Source organism: Periophthalmus magnuspinnatus, chromosome 11 (genome assembly GCF_009829125.3).
Source record: "Periophthalmus magnuspinnatus isolate fPerMag1 chromosome 11, fPerMag1.2.pri, whole genome shotgun sequence".
NCBI classification, from domain to species: Eukaryota; Metazoa; Chordata; class Actinopteri; order Gobiiformes; family Gobiidae; genus Periophthalmus; species Periophthalmus magnuspinnatus.
This window is the reverse complement of record NC_047136.2, coordinates 25,104,414-25,122,349: the sequence shown is the minus strand read 5'-3', so window position 1 is coordinate 25,122,349 and position 17,936 is coordinate 25,104,414. Positions and strand designations below refer to the sequence as shown.

The 17,936-nt window shown below is 38.5% G+C and overlaps 1 protein-coding gene across 1 annotated transcript; it reads right to left on the bottom strand.

Annotated features, from left to right (window-relative positions):
* Nucleotides 1-176: 176 nt before the first annotated feature.
* pdik1l (PDLIM1 interacting kinase 1 like) lies at nt 177-15,952 on the bottom strand. The gene is made up of 3 exons (XM_033975672.2): nt 15,811-15,952; nt 12,988-13,283; nt 177-6,375 (listed from the first exon to the last, which is right to left on the bottom strand). Exons 2-3 carry the CDS (start codon nt 13,270-13,272, stop codon nt 5,635-5,637), a joined length of 1,026 nt encoding a protein of 341 aa, XP_033831563.1. The 5' UTR covers nt 13,273-13,283; nt 15,811-15,952; the 3' UTR covers nt 177-5,634.
* Between the last annotated feature and the right edge of the window lie 1,984 nt (nt 15,953-17,936).

Below are 17,936 nucleotides of genomic sequence, written 5' to 3'. Positions count from 1 at the left end.
AGGACACACTTGTTCAGGATTGTGGAATACATTCTGAATGATTTTTAAAAAGCAAAACGTGAGAGCAGACCAATAATACACACACACAAATAAACTTTGTCACTGTGTGTATATCGCTGTTTCATCCACATTTCAGCCATGTCCGTCAAAGCTACCATGAGTAAAAACAGGTCTTGGAAAGCATTTGTGGCAGGCAAATCACTACAAATTCAGTAATGGCGCAGATCAGGCTAGCATAATGATTGATGACTAAAAACGCACACTGGACCTTAGAGTCAAAGATTATGAGACATTTTTTTTATTTTTTATGATGCCAACAGTGCTAGAGAGTAAATGCAATGTTTCATTTTCCTCAGTTCACTGGAGAAATAGCCAATTGTGCTAACATGATTGCTTGCTAAGTACTTTGGCAATGAATGGCTTAGTGTTTTTTCCTGGATTCAAACTGAATGGTGCAGTTAAAATAGATTTCAGCAAGTTAAGGGCAATAGCAATGAGGCCATAATGTTTGTTAAGTTTGCAGTAATTTTGTCAAATAAAGCAGGAGATGCCAACTTACACCACACAAGAAATGGAAGGCCACATCCTCCACCAACGTTTTAAATCAAGTAGGCTACCATGATTGGGATTTACAAGTATCAACAGGAACCAGCTTAAAAACAGAACTCACATCAGGACCATGTACAGACTAAACCATCCGAGAATCACTGCTGGTCTCAAACAGAATATTGGGTAAGACGAGAACTAAACCAGGTCTAAAGATTTAAAAGTGGACTACGGAACTTTTATTTCCAGAGAGATGTTATTGCTTTGCTGGGAATGGTCCACAATACATCATTAAGACTTGAAGAATTGTTCAGTTTAGTACCATGTTGAGGAACATCCCATGCAATCCAAACAATAGGACTAAAATATCACCTCTAGACCAATTCCAGATCAGAAATAAACTAGGACTAAAATGTGGGTAAGTGTGCGTGACCTTGTATAGTCCTGGTTTGAGCCTAGTTTAGTTCTGTCTAGTCAAAAATTAATTCCAGGTTAAGACCTTAATCAAGACAAAGAACTCTGATAATACTGCCTAGAAGTCTGAAACAGGTCTAAAACAGGATTAAACCAGCTGTAACTAGGACTAGCAAAAAGAAGGCACAAACATCAAATGAACTTGAAGGGCTCTATCACCAATGATAACCGGTCCTGAACTTAAAAACCACAATGTGAAGAATTTCAACCCATTTTTGAAGGAGCCAGGACAAATTTTTGACACAGGCTGTGAAAATTATGCATGACCCACAAGTCAAAGAGGTGCCTAAGCATGATCAGCCACCAAGTGCAGCAAGCAACCACTTAATAGGCTTAGGAATTTGTCCGTAGGAAGCATGGAGAATTAAGGATTACGATTGGAAAGCCCAAAGGAAATGAAGCAAGCACTGACAGAGAGAAGAGCTCAGGTTTAACAACAGTATTATGTGTTGAGAAGAAGAGGGAAGAGAGAGGTTAGGGGAGGACTGGGGAGCTGGTGTCTTTCACATATTGTAGGTGAGTGAATTCATTGAATGCTAGTTGACAGTGATAGGTTAAAAAAAAAAAAACTACAGAGCCAAATCCAAGCTCACAGAGCAGAGAAAGAAGAGATGAAAAAGAAAGGGAATTATGAGAGACTGATATAGTTGGCAACGCACACAGAAGCAGAGATCTAGAGCTCTTTCACAGCATCAAGAAAGTGAAAAAACTAAAGCAGTTGTATTATTTTGCACAGTGTTGGCACAATTGCACTTCAGTACAGTCTGACTGAACTCCTACAACTGAGCATCACCTGTCAGCTGAGTACTTCATCCCCCAGAGAGAGGCAGACCAACTCCCGGGACACCCACAGCAGCAGGCCAGAGGAGATGCTGTGTGTGGAGCTAGAAGAGAGGCAAGTGCCATGCTAAAAAGTCTAAACCGCTCAGACCACCATTTTCTACCATCTTTCTCTTCAATGATTGGTCAATCCGGAATAACATGAATGAAATACAGCTGCAAAAGTCTATGCAGAGGGCTCTTAACAACTGTTGCTGCATGATTTTCTGAGACTTTGCTAGACAGATCTATTCCGGACATGGTCATAGTGCTAGCGGGATGCACAGTCTACTGAGCCAACAAAACCGTGGAGTCTGGTTAAGACGACCAGCGGGGGACTATGCATCTACTGTAACAACTCATGGTGCACTACAGTGGATAAACTGTGTAGTCTAGAGGCAAACTCTTGCTACTAAAGTGTCGGCTGTTTTATCTCCTGAAGGAATTTACTGCTGTTTTCATCTGTGTACATTCCACTGGATGTTAATGCTATGCTAGTGCTAGCACAAGTGCACAGTTGCTTTAACAACAGCCATGGACTATACACCACTCTGTGTAGTGTTTGATAAAAAGTCCACAATCCAACAGCAGTGTCAGAGTGGACTAGCACTCCTCCTCAACTCTTTTAATCAACATCAGTGCCCCCCCAAGGGTGTGTGCTGAGCCCCCTGCTCTACTCTCCGTTCACAAATGACTGCTTTGCCTCTTCCTCCTCCAATCTCACTGTCAGATTCGCCAATGACGCCATGTGCTCAGACTCATCACCAATGACAATGAGACAAACTACAGAAACAAGGTGCAACATCTCATGATGTCACAGCAGTAACCTGGTCCTAAACACCAAGATGACCAAGGAGATTGTTCTCCTTGTGGACTTCCACAAAAATTGACAAAGCAACCACCGATCTCTTTCGGCACTGATGTGGTAGAGAGGATGATCAACTTAAAATGCCTGGGGGTGACCATAACTAAGGACCTGCCCTGGGGGGGCATTCACACTGCCTCAGCTGTGGGGAAGGCCCAACCCCTCTATTACCTGAGGAAACTGAGGAGAGTCAACATCCCCAGACCACTGATGTTTATTTCTACATCTGTGCCATTAGTAGTGTTCTGACATATGGATTATTAGTGTGGTAGGAGCAGGCACTCCAGGGGGTAGTGAAAACAGCGGGGAAAATCACTGGGATGACTTTTCCAGAGAGCAGTATCATCTACAACACCTGGCTCATCACCTTTTCCATCTGCTCTTGGATCTTGAATAGGGGGATAAAGATGATTTGAATTTAAATTAACCATTTGTGATTTACAGAGATCATGGCATTATTGTAAAAAAAAACTTAAACCACAAAAATGTGACACTCTATGCCCCCATTGCTTGATAATCATTTGTCAGTTTGTAGTTGCAAGGCATACAAAATACTGAATTACCCAGAGGTGCTGTAATGGCTTACGCTTATGACAAATAACATTATTTTAACTAAACCATAATATCCTGAATACAATAAGGTCGCTATTGGCCTATATGTAAGTGGTAAAAATAATGACCTAATTTTGCAGTGGTGTGAAGCGTAAACTCAAATCTAGCCAATACTGTTTTTGCAACATTGATATTATTGAAATATCACTTTTTCCATTCGAATGCATGCAGTACTCTAATTCTTTTAATTTAGCTAGTTCAAACCAGATGTCAGTAGTGGAGATTTATATGGACATATTTTCGCTTATTGAGCATAATTGGGATAATTGGGACTGACTTCTGCATTTTCACACAAAGAAGCCCTAAAGGGGGTCAAGTTTTTATGCAACATAAAGGTTATTGGAAACGGATTCCATTCCGCCTTAAATGTAGGCCAACCTAATTTCCGTTAGTGTGGTGGAGTAACTCTGTCATTACAACATTACTTTGTTTACAAGATTCACAGATCTAGCCAACAGGAAGCTAATGTTTCCTGTTAACTAGTCTTACTTCTTACTTAAAAACAAATAACAAAAGTACATGTTACATTACTTGATTAATCGTGTAACCTGGACATAATTCAAAGGCAAACAAAATATTTAAGGTAAAATGACTGCTATTTTTAACATTTGGAAAATCAAAAGTGAAAGTAAATAGGCCCTCAAGTTTAACAGCAGGATCCATTACATTTTTTATTACCAACATGTCTCTACTCACATACATAATTTATGGAATATTGAGCCAATAAAAAGTATTTAAAGTATATTTATTGTTAAAGGCTGTAAACATTGTTGTTTTTTTGCAACATACTTAAATGGCAGAAAACAGGGTCAATATAGTTTTAGAATTATAATAGTTTTAAGTGCCTAAATCGTATAATTTATATGCAAATGCAATATATTATGACATTTTTGCCCATCTTCAGCTTCAAATTCGCACACCCTGCAATACCACTGATAGCTCCTCTCCAGATCAGTTTATATAGCTAACGCTAACCCGCCTGAAATACCCTTGCATTCCTAGCATTAACCATCAAGTGCTTGTGTTTAAGGCGCCTTATTAATTAAATTCATCCACCCTATACAATCTTTTTTACATTCTGGTTCACTTGTTATGAGGCGTATCTAGGGAACTTATCTTAAATGACAACAAAAAATGTACCACTAGCATCTAATGGCTGGACCCTTACTGATAAAGTCACCCCACCCCTAACGACCCCACCCATAACCACCCCAAAAAAGCAGCTTTGTAAGAAAAGAGAACACAACGTATCTTCAAGCATCAATGTTTTCAGATTTCCTGTCAATACCAAAGAGCAGACCTACCTAGACACATGTTTGCCAACAAATCCCATAATTGTTATCGGTATTACCTGAGCAGCAGGATTGTATAATGCCAGGACTGTATGCCACAGTAGTGCTGGTGGTGTAGTGCCAGGCAGGTTCAATGCATGGATGCTGTACTGTTCACAGCGTGGTGTCTTGTATTGCAAGAGAAAAACTTAGCACCAAGCGGGATGATGGGATTTGTAGGCAACCTCTTACCTGCTACCAAATTGAGATCTATCTGCTCTTTTAGTGTATGCAAGTAAAGAAATTGGTTTCCAACAATGTGATGAAAGAGCTAAGGCTGAATTAGGATTATACTGCCAAGGTTTGTTTACAACAATTTTGTAAGCCCAAGTATTTCATTTTATATAAAAGAAATATAAACTTTGACAGTAGCGTTTTTCTTGTTTTGTTTTTTTTTCAGTTTCCCTTATTAGGGAACAGGGGCCCAATTCTTCAAATTGACGTGGGGTATGATACAGTTAAAATTGTTAAAATGCAACAGCATCCGTTGTCCAAAAAGTAGAAAAGAAACATTTTTGTAACATAGCACGCCAGGGTACCATAATATCAGCCAACTTACAGGGAACCATTTATTTTACAGTGAAAGTTTGTCAAGCGTTTTATCGCCAAAGATTTGTGAAATGTTTTAGACATAAATTAGTTTCATAATAATAGTTTCACCAGACATTAGCAGTTCTATTTTCGCCACAACGCAGGAAACCAGTATCGACACTTGACTTGAGTTTTTTTTTTTGTCTAAGTGGAAGCTGAGATGTGATTAGCCTGAGACAGAGCTGCAGTTCAGCGGAGCAGCAACAGCAGGTGAGTGATTCTCTTCTTGTGTATAAAGACAGCGAGAATAGAACTTTATGTGCTTGGACAGTGGCTTTAGTCATGACAATAAAACACAACACTACTTGATATCGTCCGTAGTTACAAAACAGTTTTCCCCATACAGTTTATTACAACAGTAGATGGGGCAATAGTCCATGTTGCGTTCAAGTACCATCACGTATCCCAGTCCATCTCCCTGCACGCGATCCGCAATAGTCTTAGCTCCAGCTCGAAGGCGTCTGGTCGCTCCTGAGGGTTGGCTGACAGCATCTCCCTTATGAGCTGCTTCATGTGGGTGTTCATGCTCTTTTTCCTAGCCGGGATTAGCAACTCCATTTTGGGATTCTCCAGGAGTGCTTCCCCTAGCGGTACAATCTCCGAGCCCTGCTGCACGTAACTGCCCAACAGCTCCTTCTGAGTCTCTACATCCACAAAGGTAATCCTCTCCACCATGGCCCAAATTATAACCCCAAGAGCAAAGATGTCCGCTTTAGCCGTGTAATGCCCTTCCCACACCTCGGGCGCCATGTAGAAGTCTGTACCGCATGCTGTAGACAGGAAGCACTTGTTGACGCTCGCTGGCTCTTCCGGATTTAACCCAGAAGTTGAGCAGACCTTACTGAGCCCAAAATCGGCGACCTTGAGGGTGGGTTCTGGTGATCCGGCTGCTGAGGGACTTTGTGAGATGAGGATGTTGTCTGGTTTGAGGTCTCGGTGTATGATTTGGTTGCGGTGGAGGAAGGCCAAGGCGCTGCCAAGCTGGAGCATGAAGCTGGTGTTGGTTTTGCGGCTGGGTTTGCGGGACAACAGGTAGGCGTTCATGTCACCGCCGTCACAGAAGTCCATGACGAACCACAGGTAGTAGGCACAGCACGGGTCAAACGCGATCTCGCCTTTCAAGGATGTTTCCACCAGCTGAAGGACACAGAGAAAGGATGTTAACAAGTGGACTAAAATGACATAGTTGTACAGTGTTACGCAATCAATTAGTGCTTCGTAAACTGAAAATGAACAAGAAATTCTTATGATAATATAGTCAAACTGTAGTGTTGTAATTGTAATAAAACAAACAATTATGAAATTGATTAAGCGTCACATCTGTATGGATAACTAAATGTAAAGTTAGGTGTGCCACAAGGATCCATTCTAGGGCCAATTCTACTGATTAATTCTACTATTTTAAGTTAACTGCCATACTGTGGGGCATCATCAATTATGTTATTTTAATCTATTGCATATCTATATTTCTCAGTATGTTATATAGTTTCATGGTTGTAATTATTTGCCTTTAGTGGTCAGCGGTAAAAAAAAACATGATGACAATGATTTATGTAGTGTACAAATTGTGCTATACAAATAACCTTGCCTCGCCTTGCCTTGCATTTCTTTGTTTTGCCTTGCTAAAAAAAATAAAACATTAAAACTTAAGGTTACAAAGGACAAAATGAGACATTAATTTACTGCCAAAGTAAAGGGCTTGTTGTTGATGTGGTATTGATATTATAACTTCTGTTGCTAGAAATTGAGACACAGTGCAGTGCTTCTTATCTGCCTACAGAAGTGCAGACAAGAGCGTACGTGAGATTGCATCACTCATCGTGTTTTTCTCATGTTCACTTACAAATGAGCAGCAAAGGGAAATGCTCTGAGCGCGGGAGAAGAAAGAGGTCTCAGAACTGAGTAAGCAGTGCCGCTGTGGCTTGGCATTCATGCCATGTTGTCTCTGCTTCCTTTGTGAGTGATTTTCCAAATCAAAGCGACGTCTGGACCCTCTCATCTTTTATGCTAGCCTGAGGAAGTAACTTCATTTAATCTTTATTTTTTCGACAATGGCCCAAAAACTTGCTACATTTCATCCATCTCAAATTCAATTAGGATTAAATGGCTTGGGTTTAGGAACTTGATAGATTGGACCTGCTACAGGTTTGTTAAAAAATAATGCTGTGAGGAAATGAATCTGCTTCTGTGGCTAAACTAAACTGAAATATTGCGAGCTGCTTTGCGTACAAAAACACCAAACCTTTCCCGTGCGGTAAACAAATGACTGCTTATTGTCTGGCATGCCACAGGCCGAGGCATCCTTTCCAACAACAGAACTGCACAAATTATCCCACAGTTGGTGCGGTCAGATAATCCCGCTCTATTATCATTTGTTCTTCTGTAAGCACGCACTGGAACAATACGGGGCTATAAAAGGACAGAAGCGGGAATAATGGGAATCTGGGAAGGTGTCCAATGCTTGCACTGCAGAAAGTGACCAGGGGGCCCCACGTGCTGCTGAGTGACTATAAACAGGCATCGGGTTGGACAATATGGGGAAAAAAAGAATCAAGATTTTTTTTTGCCCCATATTGATCGATCTTTTCGATTGATCTCGAAAAAAAGTTGACTTCAGGCATAAAGAGCAGGGTATCAGGACCACTACAGTTTTTTTCCTGTTGATAGTATCAATAATTACTGAAAATCCACATTTAAAGTTTGGAATATAAGTTTGTACTATATATTAAGCCTAAATGTATGTGCATGTTACCGTTACCTGCAGAAAGGCAAGGCAATGGAATGTTTATTTATATATCACAGTGCTTTACAGAATAAGAGACATTAAAATCACAATAAAACAAATCAAAACATAAATAAACACAAATAATAATCATAAAATTAACATTAAAGGAGAGAAGTGCACAAAAAAGTGTGACGTCCGTGCTCTAAATTAGGTCATAAGTTTAACTCATAAATGGTGAAAAAAATAATAGTTTACTTTCCATAACTTGGATTATAATGATAAGACTGACGAGACTAGACTTCTAGCCAAATTGAGCAGATTTAAGTCAAAACTTGTTAAACACAAGGACACGAAGACAAAGAGACACGATGTGGCCCTGACTCAAACCTTTCACATGAACAAGAGAGCACAACTCCTCTTCAGTACTACACACTTTTACTGCCACAGGGTTGGCTGTAGACCTGTCCATTAAAAAGTGCCTTAACATCAAGATCAACCAAAGCTTAGATCGCGATCTTTCGATTTTTGTCACAGCCCTAATCAGGCAGCAGGGAGGAAGAACGACATGGCAGACCACAGACAGACTGGCCCCTGTGATTTCAAACTCCAACCAGAAACTACGGACAGCAGGCTAGAAAACTCAACACATCCAAACCAACGGCATTCTTTCCCCACTACTGTGTCTGTTTCCAATGATATAATATTATATTGCAGTAGTAATAGTAAAAATAAAATAAGCTAGTTAAAGCTGGGTTCCCTTATTAAAACTGTAGCAGACGTAAGCATAAAACTAGTTGGCTCTCACAAACTCCAGTATTGAGATAAATGAATTTTCAAGCATATGCACAGCTTCAGATGATAAAGTGCTTTTATGACATAATCTATGTGGGAATAAAAGGATTTCCTCATTTAGTCAGATACCCTAGGCTTTGAATGTGGTGTTTTGCTGTAATGGTAAAACTAACTGCCAACTAGTATGCTAATGTGCACTTCCTGGTTACTGAACAATAAAAAATACAAAAAATAATTAGATGCAGACATCAAGCAGAAAACTTATTTTGACCTCAAGAGCTACTTATGCAATATATCTGTACTGGGGCAAGACAAATTTTGCTCAAATAAATGTGAAACAATCGTGTCCAAGCCCTTTAACACATCAAAATGATTATTATCATTATCATTAAGAGTAGCACAGCCTAAACTCACAACACTGGATATTTCCCATTTACTGAACAGCAAAACTTTTCAAACACCTCTCCCCTCACCCTCTTGGGCACCCAGGGCAGTGCAGGACAAAGAATTCTAGACCTCACTTTCTACTTGGCTTGGTCTTAAATGAGGCGTGCAGCCATAGTTCAGTGTTCCCCCATACATAATTGAGACTTTGGCTGGCTGCCATATTCTGCACTGCCACCCTATCAAAATAAGAGATTTCAATATTTGAACAATCCATTTTGAAATAGGCACATTTCAATTTGGATAGATTTGGATTTTTTCAGTCAAATATTGCACATTTCAAACAAACATGCCTGTAAAGGTTTAAACAGTGGTAAGCAGGTTTAATGCACAATACGTCCTTTTGGATAAAGGGCTCTGGGGTTTGCAGTTTTATTGCTAGTCCTCTGCAATTTGTGGCATTTGTGATTAGCTAATCGTGAGTCATGATGACCATTTCAAATGACAATTTTATTTGACTGCGATAATCCTTCAGATTCAAGTGCCTAGTCTTGTAATAAGTGTACTGGGATTAAAACTATTTAGTGGACCATAGATCATGTTTCCAGGGATCAGAATTGTACTTGCCAAACTAAGCTTCCTGATTCCTTTAGGTTTGGACAATGAATAAATAATTATATTAATGTATCAGATTTATATATACTCAAAAAGGCTTTAGTGTGCATTATTCACAGTGGTGGAAGATAACAAAAGACAAGTTGTAAAGTACTCTACTTAAGTCCAGTTTTTAGGTATCTGTACTTTGCTTAACAAACTTTTGCTGTAGATGCTCATTACTTTTTGCTTCACTACATTTGAGAGAAGGTATCTGTACTTTCTACTCCACTACCTTTTTTACCTAGACTGAAAAAGTCTTTAATTCAAAGTATTCAAATATTTTAAGTCTAATTTTTAATTATTGTTGGTTTAATCCATTTCTGCAGAAACTAGTATCTTGAGAAATGAATTCACAAAAATACATATCTCAACCTGGACTCAATCCAGTTCAACAATTAATTTGTTTTCATTTTATTGTTTTTGCAGTCAGTACCTGGCAATCTGGTTTGTCTAAGGTTAAGGACCACACCTATTTTTTGAAGGGTAGAAATCTCAGGTATTTTAGAAACAAATTAACCCAGGTACATGAAGGTTGTATGAGGGTAATCTCATGTTCACTTAATGTCACATGCGTTTGCAAAGATAACTCTCTGCTAAAGTCAGACAGACAGATAGAAGCAGTCAAAACATTCCACTGGATTTTGATTTAGATTTAGATTTATACTTCCTTGTAGCCATGAAAACAACATTTGGAAGTTAAGTGTTTTGTCCAATTTCACTACAACTACAATAATTCAAGAGATGGAATAAAATGTTATTACTATCTTAAAGATGTACTATGTAACTTTATTGGTAGAGGGTTTGTCACCTGATTTTCTCCATGGATGCTAAAACAAGAGATTGATTGATATGTTGTCTTTTTTTTTTTTTTTTTTTTTAAGACCAATGTACTCACTGCTGATATTTTGTCCATTTTACCCAAATTATCATCCACAACCTTGTTTTACTATAAAGTGGAACAAGAGCAGTGCAGTCACATTACCCTCACAGTACCCTCTTTCTACTAAAGAGTTCAAATAAAGCTTTATGCATATATTCTTGTATATTTGGGAAGCTACTTGGGACAAACAAAATATCAGCCTATGCCAGAGATTTGAGGCCGAAAGCCCATACACTTAAAGTGCTAATATCGGCCTGATATATCGACTAATACATCAGTCTCCACCTAACACATGACAATAAAGTTTTTGCCCAACTTAATAGTAATAGTACTTAAAGAGTACTTAACAGTACTATGCATGAGAAAGTGAAAATAGCCTAAAGTAATCCATGTTTATTTCTAATGGGAGGTAATTTGGACCCACTCAGATCCACTTAGCCTCCATCTGCAAATGCATCCGAGCCCCAGAGGACCACCCCAGCTCCGCAGCAGCTGCAAGGCAAGGTGGGTCTATTATTTGGCTATATTTGGTGCAATGATCGGTTAGAGGCACATGTCCAAATGTTTACTGTCTGTATCCACTTAAAGTGCAGCTAGAGTGGAATCAAAACTGGCCTTTATGCTCTCAAAAGAAATACAGTTTTAAAGGGGCTGTCCCTGATTTTAATGTATTCTAGTCAAGATAAATGTTCTTTACATCATGCATTGTATGGCTAAAGAAGCCAAATAAAAAAACAAAAATGAGACTGCAAAATATCAACTATTCATTTTACATTGCATATTCTCTGATACAGAAGCTAATGCAGAAGCTACAGGGTCACTTTTTTCTTCAAATCAGGCACATTGTTACTAAGAATCATAGGAAACTTCTAACACTATCCCAGACACTTGTTTCTATAATGATACATTTTCAAGATTGACACAAAACAGTAGGCAAATATTGGATAACTATAATGAAGCAATTGCATGACACTATTGTAGACAGCTGTTTCTGTGTCATGGTGCAATATCACAGAGATCAATAATCAATCATCTCGCCCCAGTGTTGCAGCTATTCCTCATTTAGCTTATACATTCCTAGCAATCTATTTATTCACAGTGAGTTTAACATAACATTGAGAGACCCGTTTGTCGCCACTGTAAAACTAATAACAACTAGCATGCTAACAAGCACATCCTGATTATCTGATACCATTCACACGCTTTACAATTAGAAGCAGACGGCACACGTGGACATACTTTCAACTCAAGAGCTGCTTATACAATATATATGTATTGAGACAAAGAATGTGGGTCATATTTTTACTCAAAAGAAAATCATGTACATTGGGCCTTTAACACTGCGTAAAGTTCCACATACTAGTAGCCGTGTATAGAATATTGACACTACATACTTTTTAAAGTTTTATAGAGCTTATCTCTTGAACAAGACAAGGTCAAAATAATAAAGCTGGAGTACTAGAGCTCAGGGCTAAGCGAGGCTCATGTATTTGTTCATTCACATAGTCTGCATGGTGTTTGCAGTAGACAACATGGCCAAGTACTGGACATAATGCCACACGTTGGCCCCAACTAAAGATACTATATTTTAGTGAATAATTATATACATGCAGAACCCCACAGTCCAAACAAACAGAATGAGACACCGTGTTCTCTATTTGACAGACACTCCTCAAAGTGTACAGCAATGACCCATATCACGAAAATAAGCTACAACTATGTAAAGAGTTTAAAAGCTTGCTCTGTTCATGTCAAAACAAACAGAGGCTTACGAGTAAAAAAGAAAGACAAACAAAACAGAGGACACATGTGAGAGGAGATGTCTTCAACATTTGAAAGACACATGCTCTATGTGGCTATGGAAAATTATATGGTTGTTTGATAAACTGCATCTGGTTTCAGACATCCCACCCAGCACAAGGAGAACATGTTACCTGGTTAGCCTTTGTCATACCAAACTTCTATTTTCTTCCAAAAGAGTATGAGAACATGGACTTCCAAAATCAGTGGTAGTGGGGCTAGATTAATCTCAATCAAATTAAAACTTATTCTTCGTAAAAACTGCAAACCCCGTAGTTTAGATCTGTACAAATGTTGATTCTTGTATTAGTTATTCAGTTTTGTCATATTTCAGTCCTTTTGTCAATTCTTCGCGTTTAAATGTGAACTTAAAACAGGATTCTATTATTAAAAACATAAATCGCAAATCTAATGCCAATGCTTGTCAGAAAAAAAAAATCGCAATTAGTTATTTTTCCCAAATCATTCAGTCCTAATAATAAATGTCCCCTGCGTGATTCTAGCCCCTCACCTCTAGATAGAGCGGAGAGCTGGACCCGTGGCTCATCCTCTGTGCCAGCTCATCCCTCTGCAGGATGCACTCCTCCAGGTGGATGACGTTGGGGTGTTGGCTCTGGATGCTGCTCAGGGCCCAGAATTCACGAAGGGCCAACTCCACGTTTTCGGGCGAGTGGCAGCGGATCTTCTTGACTGCCATGCGGGCCCCGGTGCGTCTAGCCACGGCCTCGTATACCACGCCGTAGCTGCCCCGCCCCACCTCCTGGATCAGCTCGTACTTGGGTTGGCTGCTGACCATTCTAGTCCTCGCTGCGCAAAAGACAAAAAAGTTGGAAGAGTTAATTGTTTTATTTGACATTTTTAAATGTCAAATAAAACTGAGCTTTAGATTTTTGGCAAGTTTAGAATAGTAGTTCCAAAATCGGTGGTACATAAAATGTGATTATTGAGGCTGGGTGTTGTATTGTAGAGCTTGGAATTAAACAGCAAAAAAAGTATTGGCAAGATGTGCAAAACGTCCATAAAGATACATTAGCCAAAGCAATGTTAAAAAATAGTGCTGTCATGATACTAAAATTTCAAAATTAATTCCTGATACCATGAGGATAATAAAAACACTCTTTATTTAGGAATTGAAGGGCATTTTCAACATTTATTTGTAGTACTTTCTTTTATATTACCATCTGGTCTTCTTCTGTGTAATCCTTCAGTCATATAGAAGGCTGGGTGTTGTAGAAAGCTGAGGACTGAATGCCAAAAATAGTGGCAAGATGTGCTAAACGTCCATAGAGATAGATTAGCCAAAACAATATAAAAACAATATTTTTAAAAAGTAAACAAAAGAGCCATGGAACAAGCTGATAAGGTGCTGGGTCACTGATAAATACGTATTCATCAAACTACAGAATACTTTTGATTGAATGGAAAGTGCTGGACTTTCTGCATCTTCTCCAAAATCTCCATTAGGCTTACTTGATAATTCTGTGAGGTATGACAACACAATCCCAGGCTCAGACCTTTAAAGTAACTATAAGCCATGGTTTTACTACTATTAAAAAAATAATAATTTAAAAAGTTTATAAACGTACCTTCACTGACTATAGCCATTTTAAAATTGATCTACAGCTAACTGCCATCACAGGCATCATGACAGAAAGGTACTAGGATATTCACCAACTTTGAATGCCCATAGTTCACATGTTTTCTACACTAAACCAGACAACATAACAAAAGCTCTCGAGAAAGGCCTTACCAAAACTAGAACAGTGTCACAATATACTATTTAACTGGCTGCAATTTGCATAACCAACACTAGAGGTCGCTCCATCCAACAGCTATAATTTTTTGGAACGTGGTGAAATGACTGGAAAAATGTAATACAAATGTAAAAAAACATAGAATAATACATAAAACATACTTTATTTTAATAGCATAGCAACTACAGCACTTACAAACACAGAAACGTATGGTACCGTTTTTTCCATTCACAACTTTATGACATGTTCTGTTACATTTTAGCCACACCAGTATAATTAACATACCAGTTCCCTTTTGCCAACAAGTTACATAAGCTTGCTCTTTAGCTGCATGCTGCCAATATATCCACTTACATGCATCGAGATTTGATACCATGATTTGCCACCTCTGCTGCCTGCCACTTCCTCTATCTATTACCTAACCTATGAACAATAATGTAATATACCGGTAATACAAATGTTAACTTCCATATGAAATAAATATGAAATCATAACTTCTCTATGTGTTCTTCCTGTGTATGAGACCTACAGCCTTGTACTTTACACCTCTGCAAAGGCATGTGGTTATTTTGGCCCTAAAGCCTCAAGTGTTCAAAATATTTGAGCACAAAATATTTGCCTGTATATATTATGACTGAAATAGAAATTAGTCATATCAACAATCATTCTCCACTAATATTAAAATTAAAATCTGGCTATTCCCAAAATGTGTTTACTACTAGAAGGGATGTCTGTGTAATCCCTCAGTCATCCAGGTAAGATCCATAGCAAAATAAAAATGTAATTTTGCCAATTGGGCAAAATAAATTTTTTCTTTTGCAATGTAAAAGAATAACTGAATAAACCTTTAGCAATAGTGAAATATTTCGTTATTCCATCATTAAAATATTTTAAGTATGATGGCTAAAAGCAAAATTTGGTGACATTTAATGCAATAACTAATTATTCCCATACAAGTTATGATCCCATCAGTACCTGAGATATTTATAAAATATGTCATTCTAAAACACAGTTTGTCGCTTCAGAACCACCTGTCACATTGTGTTTACATGTCAGGGACAGTGAGAGCCTGCCCGGGGTGATGGTCGGGGTGATGGTCGGTGTAATGGTCGGTGTAATAGTCGGTGTAATAGTCGGTGATGGTCGGTGTAATAGTCGGTGTGCTAGCGGGGCTAATTGGCTCTCCCTGCACTGACTGATTGGCTAACAGCTCCGGCCTGGCCACCGACTGCGAACAATGTTGTTGTTCTGCTAACGTTAGCTAATCACGTTAACAGCAGCTAACAAAGAATCCAGCTTTAACCAACAAACTGTGCAAAGATCCAACTCCTCATCCTCCCCGATCCAACGAGTCCCACTGTCCCTCAAGTCCAAAGAGGACACGCGTGCTCTGCCCGAGCATGGACACTTTATTGTATATGCATGAGAGTGTCAATAGGAAATTCAATCCGGATTTCCCCAAACACACACACCTGCCAAACAAGTATGTGAGCGGAGCCAGCGCATACACCGACCATGAGAGCAGAACCGCGGCTGCACTAGGCGAGGGCCGCGGGGAGCTGTGGAGGAGGTGATCTCACCTTTAAAGCGTGTGTCGGAGGCTCATTTGTTGTCTCTCGCTGGCAGCCATTACCGCCGCACAGGGCACGCTCTGCTCGTCTCGCGCTGTAGGGAGCGCGTGCAGCTGCGGCGCGCTGCAGCGGCGCAGGACGCAGCGAGGCCAGTTCCGTTCGGGCCTTTCACAATAAAATACCAGCAAAAAGATATTTCAATTTTGTCAACCGGACAAAGGTTTTGTGTCAGTGAATATTTCACTCTAAAACGTTTGTCCAGTTAACAGTATTGAATTTTCTTTGCTATGGCTCCTACCAGGACGACTGAGGGGCCTCACATGAATAAAATACATGGTACAACACTAACCTCGTTCAACCAGAAGTTTTTATTTTTTACAAATCTAGTTGCCCCATGAAAATTTGTTTGTATACAATTGGAGTTATAGATGAGCAAGTATTCTAATGCAAGTTTAAGTATATTGATACATTATGCATTATACATTATATTTTGAAAAAAAAAAATATCCTGTTACTACCTAATTACTGCGTCTTCATACAGTACTGTACACTACATAGGCTTACATTATAAATTACGCATACATAACATTTATAACTTTTTTGTTCCATTTCTAACATCACTGGCAGTCATGGCTTGCACTATTACACGAGATATTTTATTTTGAAAACTGTCATTTCCGCTATTTTCCTCACGTGTTTAGACTCGTGGTGTTAAAATCAATTGTTGGGCTATTAAAAATCGAACAGTCACGTTTACACATTGAAAGCAAGCAATTACTACACTGAAAGCACCGATTAAATATCTGGTGTGGGTTTTATAAATTCTATAGATTTAGGGTAGTTTTAATGTATTATATAATGGCATGCAACAATAAATGCACACATGGCAACATTACAACTTATCAAGAAAAATACACAATTAAAAACACACACAAAGCTAGTAAAAGTCATTTTATTACTACACAAAATCATTCAAACCAGCAACATTAACAAAAATACACTTCATCAAGTCTAGTCTACACAGCGTTAAGTCCCTGAGCATGGTAAAAGTGTCCAAATCTGTTTGGGTGTACAGGCTCATGTGTAGATAACATCAGTGACTGTTAAAACATGTTAGATTGTGAACACTTTGGTATCGCTCCAAAACACATGACATTTCTTTGGTTTCATATTTTTACAGCAGCAACAAGGAAAAATACATTCTGTGAGGAAAAATATAAAATACATTAACAAAAAAAAAACATCATTTAGAAAAACCAAAAAAAAAAACTTACAACAATGGATTTCGGGTTTGTATTCGTTACATGTCCCGCGATCCCACACAACCTGAGGTAGACTTGTATAGATTTTTGATAAGACGAATTTGGTCTTGATCAAATATAAGAAACTACTCACTAACAACACTGAAAAGACATGGAGTCTGTTGTAAGGCAGTAAAGTGGACATCAGAACAGATGCTTTTAGGCCAACACAATTCCTCCATTTAAGTCCCATTTGCTTAAAAAAAATACTACAAAAACATAACTACTTTCATGCATAAATCAATATACTGTATTACTAAATTGTATTTACAGTATGCCAAACATTGTGGACTGATTAGATCACACATTGAAACTGACATTTCTGACAAAAATCCAACAGTGCGCATTAATAAATTAAATCATAAATACAAAATTATCAGTATAGAAGATTGAATTTGATAGTAAAAAGAACAGAACTAGGCTACTGGCCTGGTCCATCATCACGGTGTCAATAAATAAATAAATATTTAAATAAATAAATATTTAAATAAATAGGAAAATTAGCAGGGCTTGACATGAATTTTTTTTTCTCTCAGGCAATTATGGCTAATGCTTAAATCCCTGAAAAATTGCTTGCAAACTAGAGTGTTTTTACTGGCTACAGTTATAAACATTGAATATAATAATTGTGACTATTCAATGCAAATAAATACCATCTCACTGGAGATAAGCAGGTGGCATGACACCCTCACACCAAAAGTTACACAGTTACAACAAATAAAAATAGGTGGATAAAAATCTGTTAACCACAATTATTCTCTTTGTAAGATTTACACACAAGCAGGATGAAATTCTGATTTTAGGTTATGCATTAAATTCAAATCGTCCTAAGTA

Bases quoted from the DNA above. Each gene is read 5' to 3' on its own strand.
- pdik1l (XM_033975672.2), bottom strand. From the start codon at position 13,272: ATGGTCAGCAGCCAACCCAAGTACGAGCTGATCCAGGAGGTGGGGCGG. The intron at 6,376-12,987 runs GTGAGGGGCTAG...TGTGTCCTTCAG, and splicing joins GCTCTCCGCTCTATCTAGAG to CTGGTGGAAACATCCTTGAA.